Source organism: Mesoplodon mirus, assembly GCF_964341445.2.
Source record: "Mesoplodon mirus genome assembly, chromosome: 19".
NCBI lineage: Eukaryota > Metazoa > Chordata > Mammalia > Artiodactyla > Ziphiidae > Mesoplodon > Mesoplodon mirus.
Window position 1 is genome coordinate 64,182,099 of NC_138995.1, and position 21,694 is coordinate 64,203,792.

The following is a 21,694-nucleotide window of genomic DNA, read 5'->3' on the forward strand; positions in this document are numbered from 1 at the left end:
TGTGTCATGGAGACTTCAATGATGTGTCTCTAAATTTTTATCCTTGGCGGAAGGCTGTTCATTGCATCTCAAGTACTTGGATGTCCTCTTTATCATAGTAACCAACACTCTCTACCCTCCTAGGGCCTTGGTTTCCATTCCTCACCTATAGAAGTGGATCCATTCTCCTGTCATCTGTATGTCTGTCATCTATATATATATCTCTTATCATCTTTGCCTTATTGTGATTTCATCTCAATGACATGTCCCATTTATAAGATAATTTTCTTAAACAGAAAATAAAAATTTGGACCAGACATCCTCTTAGAAGAATGGAGTAACCCTGCACACAGTGAGAACAGGGCATTTAATTTAGACCCTTCCTGTGTCTCTGCAGAACCTCTATGATCAGGGGAAGTGGTCAATCATTACTACCTGTGACTCACTGGAGGTCATTAAGAGTGGACTGATCCACAACCTAAGCAATGTCATGGTTGTTAGACACTCAGATTTATGCACACTCCCAAATTCCCAGGGAAATTCTACTGGCATATGTTTTTGTTATTTAACTTCATCTTGTGATTCTTATCAAGATTTCTGCTTCTTTCCTTTGTCCCTTATTTTGCTTCATTTTCTAGTTTTGTAACTATTTTCATCACACTGGTGATATTTTTTACTTCAACCTTAAATAGTATTATAAAAATAATGTTCACTATGAATATTTTGAATGAACCCACTGGTGTATAAAGTTAAACTGAATAATGACATTGATACACTACACTCCTCCTCCCTTACAAAGTCTGCATCCCAGAGAAGCACCACTTCACAATTGGTGAGGATCTCTCCAGACAGAAGTGACAACTTCATACAAATATTCGATAAGATCTTGGAGAACACCCCCTAACCACTGGACCACCAGGGAATTCCCTCCTTTGGATTTTTTAATTGAAGTATTTATTGTGAAAATCAGTGATTCACATGCAAGGGTAAGAATGCAGAGAGGGAGTTCCCTGGTGGTCTAGTGGTTAGGATTTGGTGCTTTCACTGCCGTGACCCAGGTTCAATCCCGGGTTGGGGAACTGAGATCCTGCACACCTTGTGGCACAGAAAGGAGAGGACAAAGGAAGGGAAAGGGAAGCAAAGGGAAAGGGAAGGGAAGGAATCAGAGAGATCCTGTGTGTACTTCACCCAGTTTCCCCAATAGTAAGACTATATTATATCACAACAATGATACTGACGTTGATACTATCACCTGATCTTATTCAGATTCCTCTAGTTGTACTCAGGTGTGTGGTTTTATCCCTCTTTTTTTTTAAGTTTTATTTTATATTGGGATATAGTTGATATCCCTCTGGGTTAAGCCACTTTCTTTATCCTGGATATACCATCAAGGCAACAAACAATCTCTCTCAATTTCTCTTCCATTTTACTTTTGATGTTATGGATTTTAAAATTCCATTTTGATTGAGCATTGTTTGTTTAAACTTTATGGAAAATACTTAAATTTGTACAAACTCAAAACTACAACACAAGAAAATGTCATCACTTTCATTCCTGTCCTTCCAATCTGTTAAATCTCTGTCCCTATATTTATACTCTTCTACTTGACTCAGAAAACATGGTATATTTTATACACTGTTCTGGACCATAGTTTTTCACTTAAGAATACATCCTTGTAAGGGAACTCTTGACACTGTTGGTGAGAATGTAAATTGTTGCAGCCACTTTGGGAAACAGTATGATGGTTTCTCAAACTAAACACAGAACTACCATATGATCCAGCAATTCCACTCCTGGGTATATATCTGAAAAAAACCAAAAACACTAATTCAGAAAGATACATGCACCCCAGTATTCATAGCAGCATTATTTACAATTACCAAGATATGGAAGCCATCTAACTGTCCATCAAGAGATGAATGGGTGGGCTTCCCTGGTGGTGCAGTGGTTAAGAGTCCGCCTGCCGATGCAGGGGACACGGGTTCGTGCCCCGGTCCGGGAAGATCCCACATGCCATGGAGCGGCTAGGCCCATGAGCTATGGCCGCTGAGCTTGAGCGTCCGGAGCCTGTGCTCCGCAACGGGAGAGGCCACAACAGTGAGAGGCCCGCGTACTGCAAAAAAAAAAAAAAAAAAAGAAGATGAATGGGTAAAGATGTGGGTGTGTGTGCGTGTGTGTGTACACACACACAATGGAATACTACTCAGCCATAAAAAAGAATGAAAACTTACCATTTGCAGCAACACAGATGGACTTGGAGGGCATTATGCTAAGTGAAATAAGTCAGAGAAAGACAAATACTGTATGAAATCACTCATGTATAGAATATAAAAAATAAACTGTAGTGAATAAGACAAAAAACATTCTTATAGGTAAAGAGAACAAACTAGTGGTTACCAGAAGGAAGAGGGAGGGGCAAAATAGGGATAGGGGATTAAGAGGTACAAACTACTATGTATAAAATAAATAAGCTACAAGGATATATTGTACAAGAGAGAATATAGCCAACATTTTATAATAACTATAAATGGAGTATAACCTTTAAAAATTGTGAATCACTATGTTGTACACCTAAAACATATAATATTGTACTCTCTCTCTCTCTCTCTCTCTCTCTCTCTCTCTCTCTCTATATATATATATATATATATATATATATATATATATCCTGGAGAAAACTTCACAGAGTCAGTTCTACAGCAATGCATTGTATGTGTTCCTGAAAACCACCAAGTTATGCAAAATCCAACAGAAATTCACAAGGCCTATTGAGACCCTTGAAATACCTTCAGTAAAACATAAAAAATAAAATGGAAGCCTAATATATGTGGTAGCACAGTTTGACACGTTGAAAGTTTGAGAAACAAACAAAAAAATACCGTAACGAATGTGGTCCTTGACCGTCATTCTATTGTTGGCACACGTGAAATTACAAACACTGGGCCCTGTAATAATTTATTTAAATAGTCCCCATCATTTCTGTTTACTCAGTCTCTGTCTTCCCTGTAACATTTTATGGGGCATATTCTATCCTAACCATAAATATGTCACTTCAAACTTTGAAATTAACTACCCTCAGGTATCTCCATATTCTGGTGTACATGGCCACAGCAAGAATTTCTGTGCTGTCTTGGTTTTCAGACTTACAGCTGTTGTCCAGGGGTTCCATCCTCAGCCAGACTTACAGCTGCTGTCCGGGGGTTCCATCCTCAGCAGAGGAGTCGGGTAATGCCCTTCAGTCGGCCCTGCACCTCCTATTCCCTGTACTGCAAAAAGTGAAATCTTTTTTTGGCAAGGCTGAAAGGGCCTTAAATATTGCGTGGGAGACCCTTTCTATGTTCCAGAAATGGTTTAGGAAACCTGGAAGGAACTCGAATTAAGAAACTAGACACTTTCAGGTCTGTACAATTAATGGCCACCACTCTAACTGCTATATGTAAGTTTGCCTCCAGCAGGTTAATATTTCCCACAAATGTTCCCCTGCAACTCGTACTGGAGACTGGGTCCTACTGAAATACTGGAAAACTAAGCATCCAGAAGGCCAGTCCATATTTGCTGGGCCAGACCTCATAAGGAACGACACATGGAACAGAAACCACGCTGTTGAAGAAAACCATGACCAATATCCAAATCCTGGCTGGTTCCAGATCCCCGATACTGACTTCTCTGAATGAGCAGTGAACCCCAATAGATCTTAAGTTGCTTTCAGAAGGAAGTTACGAGAAAGAAACTAAGGTGAGGGACTTCCCTGGTGGCCCAGAGGTTAAGAATCTGCCTTCCAATGCAAGGGACGTGGGTTCGATCCCTGGTCGGGGAACTAAGATCCCACATGCCATGGGCCAACTAAGCCCGCGCTCTCTAGAGCCTGTTCACCACAACTAGAGAGCCTGTGTGCTGCAACTGCTGAGCCCACGCACCACAATGAAAGATCCCATGTGCTGCCACTAAGACCCAACACAGCCAAATAAATAAAATAAATAAATAAAATATTTTTTAAAAAGAAATTAAGGTGAATGGTACCAAAGCTCTTGTTCAGTCAATAGGATTGTCTGCTGGCTTTATAGTACTGTTAACCTAACTGCATGCCTGACATTTATGACTGAGGAACTCTTATCTTTTTGGGGTATCTGTGCTCCTAGTGGGATGGCTACAGTGGTGACTTTGGCAAAGTAAAATTCTTCAGAAGGTAATGCCCCAAGGCCAAGCAACAAATAATTAGCTCACTAGATCACCAGAATGAGTGTTCTTTTCTTTTGCTATGTTTCCTCTGTGATTTTAGCCTTCCAGGTTTAGAAGAATAATTAGGATTTCTCAAACATTGGGAAAAACAGGCAATCTTTCTAGATGTTGGCTAAGTAATCTAAAACCTTTTTCTGTATGTAATCATGCTGACCCCTTGGTTGTGTCTGTCATGAGTTTTTTGGCCATCCTGAACTTCACTATGATTATGATTAAAAAAAAAACTTCAGATGTACTCTGGGAAAAAGTTGACTCGTTAGCCAAAGTAGTCCTAGATAATCGTATAGCGCTAGATTATATACTAACTGAACAGGGTGAAGTTTGTGCTATTGCTAATACCTCGTCATGTATACATTAATGCCTCAGCTGAAGTGGAAACTCATATAGACAAAATCAGGCAACAGACTACTGGCTACAGCAAATATTCCAGAAGTACTGGGTCCAAACTGGTTTCCAGGACTATTTTCCTGGATCCAATCTCTTAGGAAATATATGCTCATGGATCCCATCAGGAATAAGGTCTATATTAGAGGGATTACTTAACTAGGTGGTGTTGTTTTATGCTTGCTAGGATTTATATTCCTTCTTGTCAGAACTCTACTTGCTGTTTGTCTCATATGTTTAAACCCAAAACCCCAACCCATATGAACATAATGGCCCAGAACCAAAGCCTTGGCCTCATCTAGGGAATCATGAGTATTTGCAATCAAATAAGAAACAGTTTCATTCCTCAAGCCCATATCAGGCCTATGCCTCTCTTCTGCAGGAAGTAGCCAGAGTGGTCATTGCCCCTCTTCCCTTAAGACTGAGGAATGATCAAAAGATGGGGGGTGGGGGTGGTGTGATGAATTGGGCGATTGGGATTGACATGTATACACTGATGTGTATCAAATTGATGACTAATAAGAACCTGCTGGGGCTTCCCTGGTGGCGCAGTGGTTGAGAGTCCGCCTGCCAATGCAGGGGACACAGGTTCGTGCCCCAGTCCGGGAGGATCCCACATGCCACAGAGCAACTGGGCCCGTGAGCCATGGCCGCTGAGCCTGCGCGTCCAGAGCCTGTTCTCCGCAACGGGAGAGGACACAACAGTGAGAGGCCCGCGTATCGCAAAAAAAAAGAAAAAAAGAACCTGCTGTATAAAAAAATAAATAAAATACAAAAAAAAAGGTGGGGGATTGAAACTGTGCCCTATAGGGTTAAAAAACACATCCTGAAACCGTGCCCCATAGGGTTAACAGAAATTGGTGACTAACAGAAATTCTTGAACTTGTCTGACAGAACAGGAGATAATACAGCAGCTAGTTAAAAACACCTTGGCTTGTAACACAACAAAAGTGGCTGAAAATAGATGAAACCAATGTGGCCAAACCAAGTATGCACAGAATAGACTTGGTTGTCTGATACATGACCTTCAACTTTACAGCCCCAAATTCCCCCAAACGTTTCATACCAACTCCTCCTGAATTTGCACGTGTCCCTGAAAGCATGTAGCTCCACTGTGCCTGCACAGGATGATTATTTCACCTTTTTGCTGCCTCCAATCACCTTCCCTATACCACTGACCACACTACACTCTTCACCCATAAATGGCCCAAGTTCCCCATCTCCCGAAAGGTGTATTTGGTATTTGTTCTCCAGCCTCCTCACTTGGCTACCTTGTACAAATAAAAATAAGCCCTTTCTCTGCTGCAAACCTCCACATCTCAGTATTTGGCTTGCTGCACATTGGGCAAATGAACCTGGTTTGGTAACATGTTTTTCTTCACATAAAATTTGTTTCTATAAATGCAAAATAAACGAGACTTTATTTTCTCTGAATGAAAATGAATGTTAACTTTTACAACTGAGAGAAATTTAGAAACATACTAGACTTTGGCTAACAATACTTGCCCCTCCCCCCCTTGCAAAACATATAGGAACACCCCCAAAAGCACTTACGCATAGCAGCAGCTATCATTCTCAAACTCAGCACCTGGAAACCCATCTTCCCTGTCTTACTGCTCATCACATGCTTGTAGCAAGGTCTTTACAGTGAAACCTGTGAGGTTCAGTGTGCTTACCAGGGGTAAGTGAGAGATGTTTTCATAGAGGGTTGGTAACAGGAGGAAAAAGGAAAATCTCCAGCAGCCCTGAAGCAGGTGGACAAGTGTGGTGATAGCCTCTGGTTCCCTTAACAAATGTCTTTCCTTTCCTGTTTTTGTCTGTTTGTCTGCTATCTGTCTAAATTTTTTTATATTTCAACCTCAGAAAGCCTAATTTTTTTTTAAATGCTTATTTATTTATTTTTGGCTGTGTCAGGTCTTTGTTGCTGTGCATAGGCTTTCTCTAGTTGGCGAGCAGGGGCTACTCTTTGTTGCAGTGCACAGGCTTCTCATTGTGGTGGCTTCTCTTGTTGCCAACACAGGCTCTAGGCACGCAGGCTTCAGTAGTTGTGGCTCATAGGCTCTAGAGCACAGGCTCAATAGTCGTGGCACATGGGCTTAGTTGCTCCATGGTATGTGGGATCTACTCATTGTGGTGGCTTCTCTTGTTGCAGAGCATGGGCTCTAGGCACGTGGGCTCAGTAGTTGTGGCTCAAGGGCTCTAGAGTGCAGGCTCAGTAGTTGTGGCACACGGGCTTAGCTGCTCCACGGCACGTGGGATCTTCCCAGACCAGGGATTAAACCCATGTCCCCTGCATTGACAGGCGGATTCTCGACCACTGTGCCATAAAGGGAAGTCCCGCCTAATTATTTCTAAATCTATGAATCTATAATTTTCATAGATTTCCTGAAATACATTCCTTAAGAGAATGTGAAACCTATCTGGAGGGAAAAAGAAAAAGCTACTAACCCAATTGTTGTTTGCTGTGAGAACAGTGGCTGCAGGTGTGGAAAGGGGGGATTCTGAACCCTGGGTAAAGGTTTTGAAATGCCATGATCTCATCTTTTTGCTGCAAGGTGGTTAATCACTTCATCTGTAATTGCAGTAATAGTGTCTGCAAAGGGATTTGAGATCATTTCTGGAAAACATTTGTGAGTTATGCAACCACTGAAAGCTATGAAAAGTGATTAATAAAGATATCTTAACAGGAGAGCAGAACAGATAGGGAAGAAATTACTTTGGAAATAAAAATCCTAATGGAAAAGGGGCAGAAGACACTGAAATCTAATAGCTGAGACAAGAAAGAAAAACACTGAGCACATCCTATCCATCGTTCTTAGTCAATTCAGCGTTTGAATCCAAAGTATGACTTCTTTCCATTCCTGAGAACCCTTGAAGGTATTGAAACTGATTGGGTGAGACAGGAATGAGCAGTGTTGGAAAACATAGCAAACAATGTTACAAATGAACAGGAACTTCCAGTTTTCATGTTTGTTCAGTGCTTCAACATATATTCATTGTGTACCTTGTCAGGCACATTCCTTGATATATATGAGTGCACAGAACATAGTAAGTAAAAAAATGCTTCCTCATGGAAATTGCATTCTGGTTAAGGGAAACACACAACAAGCAATGTGCTAAGTTGTTAAATTACATAGTATCTTAGATGGTAATAATAGGTCTTAGGGAAAGAGAAAAGAAGAACCACATAGAGTGAAGAAAAGTATAGGGAGTAGGGAAGCATTGCAATAGTAAACTGGGTCTCCATAGTAGGAGTCAGGTGTAGATGAAATTTGAGGAAATAATTAAGGTGGTTAGTGATAAAGTCTTTATTCCTTCCCAAACGTTATATATTTATTTTCTTGATTTATTTCACTAGAGAGAAACACCAATGTAACAATGAATAAAAGTGCATAGAGCAGTTCACAATGTGCGGGGAAGTATTTTATAAGGCACAAAGAGGCATGACATTTGCAGTAGCACTTTTGTAGAAGCATTTTATAAGATAAAAGAAGATCCCTTCTGTATTACTTTGATTTCCCTCTCCTCTCCATCTCTCTCTCCTCACACATACACCAATTAAAAAAATAAAACAAAAAACACGCTGGAAAAAGTATTTTGAACTGAATAGAAAAAAACACTCAACAGAATAAAATTTGTGAGAGGTTTCTTTTTTGTTGCATTCATTCATTATTTTTTTATGTTTATATTAGGTTCAGGGGTATAACATTGATTCATTATTTTTGTGCATTATGAAATGATCACCTCAGTAAGACCAGTTACTATGTTTGAGCACTGGTTACAATATTATTGACTATATTTCCTATGTGCAAATTACATCCTCATGACATTCATTTTATATCTGGAAGTTTCTACCTTGTAAACTGCTTCACCTATTTTGTCCATCCCCTCAGCCCCCTCCCCTCTGGTAACCACGAGTTTGTTCTCTGTATCTATGAGTCTGTTTCTGTTTTGTTTGTTCATTTGTTTTGTTTTTTAGATACAACATAGAGGTAAAATCATATAGTATTTCTTTCTCTGACTTATTTCACTTAACATAGCACCCTCCAGGTCCATCCATGTTGTTGCAAATGGCACGATTTCTTATTTTTTATGGCTGAGTGATATTCCATTGTGTGTGTTATACATAGATAAACACATATACATACCACATCTTTATCCATTCATCTACTGATAAACTTAGGTTCCGTCCATATCTTGGCTATTGTAAACAATGCTGCAATGAACATAGGGGTACATATGTCTTTTCAAATTAGTGTTTTTGTTTTCTTCAAATTCCCTGAAGTGTAATTGTTCAACCATTGATAGTTCTATTTTTAGATTTTTGAGGAACCGCCATACTGTTTCCCACAGTGGCTGGGCCAACTTACATCCCCACCAACAGTGTTTGAGGGTTCCCTTTTCTCCACATTCTGGTCAACACTCGTTTCCTTCTTTAAAAATTTATTTTATTTATTTTTGGCTGCGTTTATTGCTGCATGCGGGCTTTCTCTAGTTGTGGTGAGCAGGGGCTACTCTTTGTTGCCGTGTGTGGGCTTCTCATTGCAGTGGCTTCTCTTGTTGTGGAGTGCGGGCTCTAGGCACATGGGCTTCAGCAGTTGTGGCTCACAGGCTCTAGAGCACAGGCTCAGTAGTTGTGGCGCATGGGCTTAGTTGCTCCGCGGCATGTAGGATCTTCCTGGACCAGGGCTTGAGCCCATGTCCCCTGCATTGGCAGGCAGATTCTTAACCACTGCGCCACTAGGAAGTCCTGTTGTTTCTTTTTGATAAGCCATTCTAACATGCGTGAGGTGGTATCTCATTGTGGTTTTGATTTGCATTTCTGTCATGTAATGAAGTTGAGCACATTTTCATGTGCCTGCTGGCCATCTGTATGTCTTCTTCAGCAAAATGTCTATTCTGCTCCTTAGCCCGTTAAAAAAAATTTTTTTTTTAAATATAGAGTTGTATGAGTTCTGTATATATTTTGGATTATCAACCCCTTATTGGATATATCATTTGCAAATATCTTCCCCCATTCAGTAGGCTGCCTTTTCATTTTGTTGGTGGTTTCCTTTGCTATGCAAAAGCTATTTAGTTTAATGTGATCCCACTTATTTATTTTTGCTTCTGTTGCCATTGCCTGAGGAGACACATCCAAAAGAATATTGCTAAGACTGATGTCAAAGAGGTTACTGCCTATGTTTTCTTCTAAAGAGTTTTTGGTTTTGGGATCTTAAATTTAAGTCCTTGGGGCTTCCCTGGTGGCACAGTGGAAGCCACCACAATGAGAAGCCACCACAATGAGAAGCACACGCACTGCAACAAAGAGTAACCCCTACTCACTGCAACTAGAGAAAGCCCGTGGGCAGCAACAAAGACCCAACACAGCCAAAAAAGAGCTACTTATGACAAACCCACAGCCAACATAATACTCAATGGTGAAAAGCTGAAAGCCTTCCTGCTAAAATCTGGAACAAGACAAGGATGCCCACCCTCACCACTTCTACTCAACATAGTATTGGAAGTCCTAGCCAGAGCAATCAAACAAGAAAAAGAAATAAAAAGTATCCAAATTGAAAGGAAAGATGTAAAATTCTCATTATATGCAAATGACATGATACTATATATTGAAAACCCTAAAGACTCCACACAAAAACTACTAGAACTGATAAATGAATTCAGCAAGGTAGTAGGATACAAGATTAACACACAGAAATCAGCTGCACTTCTTTACACTAACAATGAAATATCAGAAAGGGAAAGTAAGAAAACAATCTCTTTTAAAATTACATTAAAAAAATTAAAATACTTTGGGCTTCCCTGGTGGCGCAGTGGTTGAGAATCGGCCTGCTAATACAGGGGACATGGGTTTGAGCCCTGGTCTGGGAAGATCCCACATGCCGCGGAGCAACTAGGCCCGTGAGCCACAACTACTGAGCCTGCGCGTGTGGAGCCTGTACTCCACAACAAGAGAGGCTGCGATAGTGAGTGACCCCCGCTTACCACTAGATAAAGCCCTCACACAGAAACGAAGACCCAACACAGCCAAAAATAAATAAATTTTAAAATGTGGGGTTAAAAAAAAATTAAAATACTTAGAAATGAACCTGATCAAGGAGGTGAAAGACTTATATGCTGAGAGCTATAAAACATTGATAAAAGAAACTGAAGATGATTCAAAGAAATGGAAAGCTATCCCATGCTCTTGGGTTAGAAGAATTAATAGTGTTAAAGTGGCCATACTACCCAAAGCGATCTACAGATTCAATGAAATCTCTATCAAATTACCCATGACATTTTTCACAGAACTAGAACAAAAAAATTCTAAAATTTATATGGACCCATAAAAGACACGGGCTTGAACCCGTGTCCCCTGCATTGGCAGGCAGATTTTTAAACACTGCGCCAGGATTGCCAAAGCAATCCTGAGGAAAAAGAAAAAAGCTGGAAGCATAACCCTCCCACACCACAGACAATACTATAAAGTTATAGTCATCAAAACAGCATGGTACTCGCATAAAAACAGACACATGGATCAATGGAACAGAAGAGAGAGCCCAGAAATAAACCCACACACCTATGGTCAATTAATTTTCAACAAAGGAGGCAAGAATATACAATGGAAAAAAGACAATCTCTTCAGGAAGTGGTGGTGGACAGCCACATGTAAATCAATGAAGTTAGAACACTCCCTCATACCATACCCAAAAATAAACTCAAAATGGCTTAAAGACTTAAACATGAGACATGATACCATAAAACTTTTAGAAGAGAACATATGCAAAACATTCTTTGACATAAACCATTGCAATGTTTTCTTAGGTCAGTCTTCCAAGGCAAAAGAAATAAAAGCAAAAATAAACAAATGGGACCTAACCAAACTTATAAGCTCTTGCACAACAAAGAAAACCATGAACAAAACGAAAAGACAACCTACGGACTGGGAAAAAATATTTGCAAACAATGTGATTGACAAGGGCTTAATTTCCAAAATATACAAACAGCTCATACAACTCAATAACAACAACAACAACAAAAAAATAACCCAACAAAAAAATGGACAGAGACCTAAATAGACTTTTCTCCAAAGAACATACAGATGGCCAATAGGCACATAAAAAGATGCTCAACATCACTAATTGGTAGAGAAATGCAAATCAGAACTATGATGTGGTCACACGGGTCAGAATGGCCATCATGAAAAAGTCAACAAATAAATGCTGGAGAGGGTGCAGTGAAAAGAAAACCCTCCTGTGCTGTTGGTGGGTATGTAAGCTGGTACAGCCACTATGGAGAACAGTATGGAGGTTCCTTAAAAAACTAAAAATAGAGTTACCATATGATCCAGCAATCCCACTCCTGGGCATACATCTGGAGAAAACGCTAATTCAAAAAGATACATGCACCCCTATGTTCACAGCAGCACTATTTACAATAGCCAAGACATGGAAACTACATAAATGTCCAACAGATGGAAGGATAAAGATGTGATGTGTGTATACAAACACACACACACAATGGAATACTACTCAGCCATAAAAAAGAATGAAATAATGCTATTCGCAGCTACATGGATGGACCTAGAGGTTATCATACTGAGCAAAGTAAGCCAGAAAGAAAGACAAATACCATATGATATCTCTTATACGTGGAATCTAAAATATGATACAAATGAACTTATTACAAAACAGAAACAGGGGCTTCCCTGGTGGCACCGTGGTTAAGAAGCCGCCTGCCAATGCAGGGGACATGGGTTCGAGCCCTGGTCTGGGAAGATCCCACATGCCATGGAGCAACTAAGCCCATGCGCCACAACTACTGAGCCTGCGCTCTAGAGCCCTCGAACCACAGCTACTGAGCATGCGAACCACAGCTACTGAAGCCTGCGCGCCTAGAGCCTGTGCTCCGCAACAAGAGAAGCCACCACAATGAGAAGCCCCCACTCGCCACAACTAGAGAAAGCCCATACACAGCAACGAAAACCCAATGCAGCCAAAAATAAATGGTAATAAATATTTAAAAATCTTAAAAAACAAAACAAAACAGAAGCAGACGTGAAGGTTGGTGAGTTGGTGCGGAGTTTGCCTTGGCACGCATGGCCGCACTGGGATGGATTCCTCCTCATCTTCCTCCGCAGTGGGTTTGGGCTCGGTTGACTGGCAGCTGCAGCATTTCATGGAGGTAGAGACTCAGAAGCAGCGCTTTCAGCAGCTGGTGCACCAGATGACGAAACTTTGTTGGGAAAAGTGCACAGACAAGCCTGGGCCAAAGTTGGACAGTCCGGCTGAGGCCTGTTTTGTGAACTGCATTGGGCGCTTCATTGATACAAGCCAATTCAACTTGAATCGACTGTAACAGACCCAGAAGTCCAAGCCAGTCTTCTAAAAAGCCGTTCTGACTGACCTCAGCATTACCTCTTTGGAAAAGGAAGGTAGTTCAAGAAATGAAGAGCAGTTGATGGGATGGTTGAAGAAAAGGCTATGGGGGGATCGGCTCCCACCTTTGTTACTCTTGGGACATCCTGTCATCTGAGAATGAACAAAGACCAATTTTTGTGTGTGGGGGTGTTTGAGGGTCAAATGTGTTTGGGGTTGTGTTTTTTAATGCTAATCTTGGGAAAACAAATGACAGATGAAAGAAAAATTCTACTAGATGTATATTCCTGTATGTGGGATGAAGCTTTTCTCATAGTCCCATTAACTGTTCCCTACAATTTTAATAGTGGAACTGCTCTATAATTTGATAGTGGGACCACATAGGTAATAATCTGTTATTTGTGTGGATTTGTTTCAGATTTCTAGAGAGATCGACATACATCTTTGTGTCTCTCAGAAAGGCAGCAGCGGGGGAAGAGTAATTTGGTACTTGACTGTAGCCCTCCTTATCTAGTGTTTGACTATCAGTGCTGGGAAAAAAGATGTATGGAATATTCATACAGTACATTTCACCTTTCTAGATTCTCTCTCACCCTTATACTGTGATTCACTTATATATCTATATAAAGTACAGTCTTGAGCTAGTACAGGTAGCCTGAGAGTCTAGAGCCCTGTGGTTAAAGGAATCTAGCCAGTGAACATAATTCTCATACTAAACTGCCACAAGGAAGAAGTTAACTTACCCTGTATATTGGGGTCCAAAAAAATTTAAAGATGTGCCTAAATGAAAAAATAAGTTATAAAGATTTAGGCCACTCAAAAACTAACAGCAGTTTCAGGTAGAGGTGCATGCCTAATGTAAATCAGCATAGTTTCTGTTTAGTGTGTTCTTTTAATCACTGAAATAAAAGACTCTACAAGAAAAAAAAAAAAAACAGAAACAGAAACAGACTCACAGATACAGAGAACAAACTTAAGGTTACCAAAAGGGAAAGGGAGTGGAGGGAGGGATAAATTAGGAGCTTAGGATAAACAGATACAAACTACTATATACAGATAAACAACAAGGTCCTACTGTAGAGCACAGGGAACTATATTCAATATCTTGTAATAAACCATAATGGAAAAGACAAGAGTAAATGAGGTCAGCGGGGAGTCTCTTGGGTTGTGGTGGGAGAGGTGGGGTTGGGCTTTGGATGAGAGGAGGTAGATAGAAAAAAGGTGTGACTGGTGTAGAGTCAGCACATGCAATACTGGAGAGGACGTAGGGCATGTGACTTCCACACAAGGTCAAAACCTGTGTTCCTGTTTTATCGGGTTGGCCAAAAAGTTCGTTCAGGTTTTCCTGTAAGATGCTACCGAAAAACCCGAACCAACGTTTCTGGCCAACCCAGTATTTTGTAACTCTTGCAGTTTTAGGTTTTTCTGTATATGTCTATGATCCATAGTTATTTAATTTTTATAAGTTCTCTTTGCATACCCAATTGCATACCCAACTGCTACCGCACACTGATCTAACAAATCATTCTTTCTATACCAAATTGCTTTTGTTCCTTCACTGAAAAACAACTGATCAGTTGTGTGTATGTTTATTTCTAGACCTCCTATTCCCTTACATTTATTTATTTGTATTTACACTAGTACTTTCTTATTTCCAGGTTGTTTGGCTATTCTTGGTCCTTTGCACTTGCATTTTCATTGTAGAATCCACTTTGCAATTTCTATTAAAAAAAAAAAAGAGCTTACCGAGATTCTGACTTGGATTTCACTTAACACATAGATCAATTTAGAAGGAAATATTGAGTGTTACAATCCATAAATGTGAGATATCTCTCCTTTTACTTGGGTCTTAATTTTTTTTCTCTAATTTTAAAAATTCTGTTTACCCATCTTGCATGTATTTTCTACATCTGATGGTATGCTAAATTTTAATTGTACTGACTATATTTTCTTATTTTTTTGTATTTTTCCTACTCTGGCCTTTGGGGCCTTATTCCTAGCGAGGCTATCCCTCTCAGAGCTAGCTAATTCCGGCAGGTAACAAATCCCTCCCCTATAAGCATGCTTGTTATACAAAAACCGACCAATCTGGAGCCCGCACTCCCAACCATAACCTTATCAAACTCACACACCAAACCAATAATCCTCTCTGCCCTATACTGTACCTAGCTCTGGTATAGGTACCTAGCTCTGGTACCTATACCAGAGCTAGGTATGGGACAACTAGGGTCCACCCTTCCAAAACGGAGCCCGCTGAAAAATTTCAAACTGTCTTAGTCTTATAGGTCTGCTAAAACAGAACACCATAGACTGGGTGATTTATGAAGAACAGACATTCATTTATCCCAATTCTGGTGACTGGAAGTCCTCCGATGCCATAAAGGTGCCTCATGATTGGGTGAAGGTCCTCTTCTGGGTGGCAACTAGGGATGACCCCTGAAGCCCGGAGTCTGCCAGAATTTTTCAAGGCTGTGAGCCATGCTCTTCTTGACCTGCCTCCTGAGCAGAAGGTGGAGGCCCAGCATATGCAGCCCAGTATGACATGCTGTGCTTCCTGTTTCTAGGGAACCGTGTAAATGTCCCTCTTCATAATAACTTCCATGTCTGCATGTCTCACAGTGCATGATTAAAACAAGTCCCCGGTACATTTCAACACAGACATTTGGGGCGGGGAGGGGGGATCTGAAGTTCTCAACTGTTTACTGCTATTGCAAATAGAATGGCTTCTTTTATATGGATCTTGAATTCTTCAAGCTTCAGATACTCAGTCGTTCTAGCAGGGTTTTTTGGTTAATGTTATGTTTTGTTTTTTATTGACGTATAGCTGATGTACAATGTTATATAAATTACAGGAATACAATATAGTGATTCACAATTTTTAAAGGTTGTACTCCATTTTATAGTTATAGAATATTGGCTATATTCCCTGTGTTGTACAATATATCCTTGTAGCTTATGTTGTACATCACAGTTTGTACCTCTGATTCCCCTACCCTTGAATGGCCCCTCCCCACTTCCCTTTCCTCACAGGTAACCACTAGTTTGTTCTCTGTATCTGTGAGTCACCTTCTTTTTTGTTATATTCACTAGTTTGTTGTATTTTTAAGATTCCACATATAAGTGATATTATACAGTATTTGTCTTTCTCTATCTGACTTATTTCACTTAGCATAATACCCTCCAAGTCCACCCATGTTGTTGCAAATGGCAAAATTTCATTCTTTTTTATGGTTGAGTAGTATTCCATTGTATATGTTTATTCTGGGTTATGCTTTATTTGGAGATCCCATAGAGTTTTCTCCATAAATCAGTTTTAATTTTTCCTTAACAATGTGAGTAATTTTACTTTTTATTGCCTCATTATTGTGACTATAACCTCCATCTCAATACTGAATAGAAGTCTAGTTTTATTAAAATTTCCAGTATAATATTGAACCAAAGTCTTGCTTAATTTGGCTTTGTCTTATTTTTCTACTTCTTTAAGGGACAACATGCCATTAAGTTGAGGCCATTCTTTTCGCACATGTGTTTGGTCTATAAATTTAAAAATTACAAATAAAAATATAGGTATTTACTCCATTAAAAAAAAGCTTCACAGTGAAATCTAGACTGGTATTTGAACAATATTCAGGTATCACAGCTGAGTCAAGTTGATATATAAAATTAATCATCACAAGTCCACCTCTTGTCAACTTGGCACCATACAAACTTAAACCACTCCTTATCTCCAAATAAAGACAACAACAAGGTCATGATACAACTATCCTGTGTACAACCAAAAATACAATAACTCTTTCTTCAGAAAGGAGACAGATTCCCTGGGTAACATTCACTCTCCTCCTTGATATCCTATAACCAAATACTATGATATAAATTTAACAATACTTAAATACTGTGATGTGAAGTCAACACATCTTCTGTTAAATGACAAGGGGGTGAAAGAAGGAAGAAAAAGATATTGGCTGGGGCTTCCCTGGTGGCACAGTGGTTGAGAGTCCACCTGCCGATGCAGGGGACACGGGTTCGTGCCCCAGTCTGGGAGGATCCCACATGCCGCGGAGTGGCTGGGCCTGTGAGCCATGGCCGCTGAGCCTGCGCGTCTGGAGGCTGTGCTCCGCAACGGGAGAGGCCACAACAGTGAGAGGCCCGCATACCGCAAAAAAAAACAAACCAAAACAAAAAAGATATTGGCTGTACACACACATTCATGACAAAAATTAGGAAGAAATACGACATTACTGATTACTATCCTCACTTCTGTTAATGGTCACATGAGCTAAGTAATATGTAGCTCTTCCACAATCCATTCCATGTTCCTTTTATCCTCAGCAGCACCTCGAATGGTCATTTTTTTCTTTCTTTCTTTTTTTTTGCGGTACGCGGGCCTTTCACTGTTGTGGCCTCTCCCGTTGCGGAGAACAGGCTCAGCGGCCATGGCTCACGGGCCTAGCTGCTCCGCGGCATGTGGGATCCTCCCGGACCGGGGCACGAACCCATGTCCCCTGCATCGGCAGGCGGACTCTCAACCACTATGCCGCTAGGGAAGCCCTCAAATGGTCATTTTTTATTCCCTGGTGGGGTGACCAAAGCATTCTTTCCTGAAGGGTCTGGGCCATGAGTTGTCCTGCCTGAAGTAGGTTGTGGATAGTTTTCCATTGACTTTACCATAGATCATGACAAGACATCTTAAGGGATCTCTGCATTCCAGACACACACTTCCTTTGTGCAAGTAGCAGAGGGAAGTATAGTCCAATTTGCACCTGATAATCACATTCAATCACCAGAGCCAGCACAGTAACTCTTACTTTGCCTGTTGATTCAGAAGCATGTGTAGCGCAAAGTGGCAGACTGGAAGTGTTACTCTCCAGGACAACAGAATCATTCTACTGCAGTAGTGAAAGCACTCTTCCCTTTGCTACTAAGACCTCTATACAATCAGTGCTTCAGGAAGACAGGAAGCAAAAATTTTCCCTAGTGCCTCTCTATGGATAACTGTCAGTGGTACCACTCACATATCTACCCCTTGATTCCTGGACACATCAATCCAGGCTATGGGACAAATAGTCCTATTTGTTGTTTGATGATTCAGAGCCTATACAGCTTCCTGGAGAATCTTTCCCTGGTCCTCCAAGTATTGCCACATAGCAATCTGCCCAGGCCACAGGAAACATGTGAGGATTATGTAGACACCAGGGACCTTTGAACCGAGATTGTGCTGTTTAGGAAGATCCCTGGGTGGCACTGATGACAAATGCCATGTAGCGGTCTGCCTGACTCACCCTCTCTTCTGAGAATAGCCCTGCTAACTGGGCTGTGGGGACACCTGATGTCACCAGGCTGGGCCAGTCAGCTTCCCTCCTGTGGAATCTGGAACAGGGACCTCAGACTGAGGCCTGAGGGTGCTGGGCACTGGGATGGGGGCTGGTGTTCAGAAGGACATTGTTTCTTTCCCACCAATCACTGCTACAGACACAGGGAGACCAGGCAGGAGAAGGGACCAGAAAACTGCAGGACCTGTGGGGAGGAGGAAAGGTGACTCCTGTGACCTTCCTGATCAGCCCAAAAACAAGGCAGGTGGGGTCCCCCACAGGTGTGAGAGCTAAGCACTTACCCAGTGAGACCAGGAGCCCACAGATCTCCAGCATCACCTCCTGGTACAGAGTCCTCTGGTCCAGGTCAAGTTGTCCCCACTCTTCTTGGTCACAGCCACATTCTTAAAGGTCATCACCACCTGGAGAGTCAAACACAGGTAGTGGTGTTGGCCTTGTGCACTTAGATGGGATCAACCCTGTCACTCTGTTGCTGGTGAAGATGCAGAGAGACCCAGGCCTGAATCACCGAGGCCTCCGGATCGCCAAGTTCTGTGTTGGGCTCAAGGGGGAAGCAGATGCAACCTTGGGACATAATGCAATTGTGGCTGAGAGAAAAGCCTCCCTGAAGGAAGTCACTGGAGATGACACAGACAGTGTCACAGTGACACAGACAGTGGTGTTCCATGAGGACTGGGGAGAGACGGTAAATGCTCTGGGAAAATGTTCATGATGATAATTCCAACAATGGTAACAGTAAAGTGATAGCACCTAAGCCTCCCTGGTCCTCACAGTGCACCTGCCCCAAGTTGAGACCTTTACACAATGAGATCCCTTGCTCGGGAGCCAGACTTCCAGGGTTTGAATCAAGACTCTGGAATTTGACACTTCCTGCCAGTGCGACCACAGGGAGGACATCCCATCATTTCTCTAAGCCTCGATCCTGCATCAATACAACAATCAGTCCCACTTCACCAGGCAGTTTGGAGAACTAAAGAGAAAATGTTTACATGGCAGATGCTGGACTGCCTGGCACAGTTACGTGTTCAATGTATTTTGTGACTCTTACTAATCCTCCCACAGCCCATGAGGTAAATGCCATCATCACCTCCGTGTCACAGCCAGAGGTCTGAGCCCCAGGCAGCTCTAGAAAATCAGCCACAACCTCAAGTTTAAGGAGCAGAAGTGGGAATTGAACATCCAGTAAAAGCAGGAACAGAGTTGCCAGAAGATTGGCAGGTGGGGGCAGGGGTATCTTAGCCAGAATTATTATAAAACAGCCAGGAAAAGACTATCCTAAGAGGTGACACTGATACACAGGAACGGTGAGATAGCCCTGCAGAGATCTGGGAACAGGGCCCCAGACAAAGATAAGTGCAGGTTGAAGCTGCAAACTGGGCAGGAGTTTTACAAGTTCAGGACTGCCTGGCCGTGTGCGGTGAGTGAGGGAAAAATGGAGGGAAAAAAGCTTGGGGGTAAGCAAGGGGCAGTTCAAGTAGAGAGAGCCCTGTGGGCCATAGTTGGGAGAAAGACTGTATTTATTATAAGTGTGAGGCAAACACGTGAGGGGGAGACCCATTCATTCACTGAACCATTTGTTGAGTACCTTTTATAAGCCCAGGCTGTTCTAGGTTATGAGCAGCAACAGGTGCTCATGCTCGGGGGCTGGGAAGAGATCCTAAACAAGCAACTAAATAAATGAAGAAGACAATGTCACAGGGACCCAAAGATTCCAAAGTCAAGAAAATAGCGCGAGATGACAAGAGGTTACAGTCTGCTTTCGACAGGGCACCACGAAAAGCCTCTTTCAGGACAGCACACTGGAGTGAGTCTGATATAAAGTGAGGAAGGAGGGCTTCCCTGGTGGCGCAGTGGTTGAGAGTCCGCCTACCAATGCAGGAGACGCGGGTCGGACCGGGAAGTTTCCACATGCCGTGGAGCGGCTAGGCCCGTGAGCCATGGCCGCTGAGCCTGCGTGTCTGGAGCCTGTGCTCCGCAACGGGAGAGGCCACAACAGTGAGAGGCCCGTGTAATGCAAAAAAACAAAACAAAACAAAACAAAAAAAAAAGTGAGGAAGGAGCCAAGTGAATGGGAAGTTAACAAACAAGACAAGCCCTGACAGCGATCAGGACTATGATGAGGGTACTCAGGGCCACGGCTATGGAGTTACCCGGGACCTCTTGTGTTTTCCTGTCCAAAGGGACACCACACTCCTGCAGACTATCACCACTTACCATATGTAACTGAACCTCAAACAGGAAAACAGATTCAATGGGAACCCAGTTCCACTGGCTGTAAACTGGAAGACAAATTCCTTGGCCTTCTGGGCGCACTGCCTGTCCTGACACCTTTTCTGTCCTAGCAGGGCTGCAATCCCCAAGCTGCTGCAGGCTACTCCTGCCTCTTCCCCACCCCAGCCCTTATCTTTGTAGAGATTACACAGCTGGGAAGCCCAAGGGTCAGATTCCCCCAGGGATGAGCCTCTAACATCAACAAAGGCTCAGGAGGCATCTCCGTGGAAAGAGAGCCAGAGCGATGCTCCCTGCACCGTGCTGGACGCGGGGGGATACACGTCACCCATGTGCTTTTTATAGTTCCCTCAAACCCAGTTGGAGGAACTTTAATATTCCTGTTTTGTGCCCGAGAAAACAGAAACCAAGGGCAACAGGGAAGGCTGCTCAAGGTCCGAGACTCGGGAAGGGGCGGGGCCGCAACACACAGAAAGGTCTCCGGACTGTGCGGCCTGCGCTCCTCCCTGCGGGTCCTTCCACGCCAGCGGTATGGGGTCAGGGGGATTCGAGAAACCACGTCTCTCCCTACCACACAGCGTCCCACTGACTGACAGAAATGGGACCCTCCGCGTGAAGCCCCTAATCTGGATTCTCACCCGGAGCACAGCGACCTCATCCCGAGGCTCCGACAAACAATGCCCTGGGGAGGACAAGGTGAGGACTCACAGGACACCACCATCCTGCACAGCAGCGCGCCTCGGCCACGTGGGTGGGGTCCGAGCGGGCGTGGCCTGGCGCACCGTCCACTCACCTGCGCCGGGGTCACCAGCGCCGCCATCGCACCGCGGGGAGCGTAGGGCCACGTGAGGGCGCCAGAGACCGGCGGGTCCAGCGGGCTTAGCTGACCCTCCCCCAGGTCGTACAAAGGCACAGGTGGGCCCTCCTGGCTGTCCTCCCCGCTTCGTCCCTAAGTCCCGGGAAGAGCTTGTAGTGGGTGGGGACACATCAGCCTCACCACAAAGAAAAGCCCGCTTCTCCGGCGCAGGAAGTCCCGCCCCTGACAACGAGAGCCAGTAACGCCCCCTTTTCTGTGACGCCATCAGTCCGGCCCTCACAGCCATCCCGCAAAGCACAGCCTGCTGGGTAGTGCAGTTCTTTTTTTAAAAAATATTTTATTGGGGCTTCCCTGGTGGC

General features: G+C 42.8%; 2 protein-coding genes and 1 long non-coding RNA gene across 3 annotated transcripts in view; 1 reads left to right on the forward strand and 2 right to left on the reverse strand.

Moving 5' to 3' along the window:
* Positions 1–21,694, reverse strand: part of LOC309794612 (uncharacterized protein) — a 312,987-nt gene that overhangs the window by 51,597 nt on the left and 239,696 nt on the right. The gene's annotated exons all lie outside the window — the stretch shown is intronic.
* LOC309795065 lies at positions 1,527–21,444 on the reverse strand. The gene is made up of 3 exons (XR_014292211.1): positions 21,312–21,444; positions 18,571–18,690; positions 1,527–1,784 (listed from the first exon to the last, which is right to left on the reverse strand). It is a non-coding gene; the product is annotated as an uncharacterized lncRNA (long non-coding RNA).
* Positions 12,634–12,939, forward strand: LOC309795094 (mitochondrial import inner membrane translocase subunit Tim8 A-like; the record flags this gene model as incomplete). The annotated part of the gene is made up of 1 exon (XM_082607142.1): positions 12,634–12,939. Exon 1 carries the CDS (start codon positions 12,694–12,696, stop codon positions 12,937–12,939), a length of 246 nt encoding a protein of 81 aa, XP_082463268.1. The 5' UTR covers positions 12,634–12,693.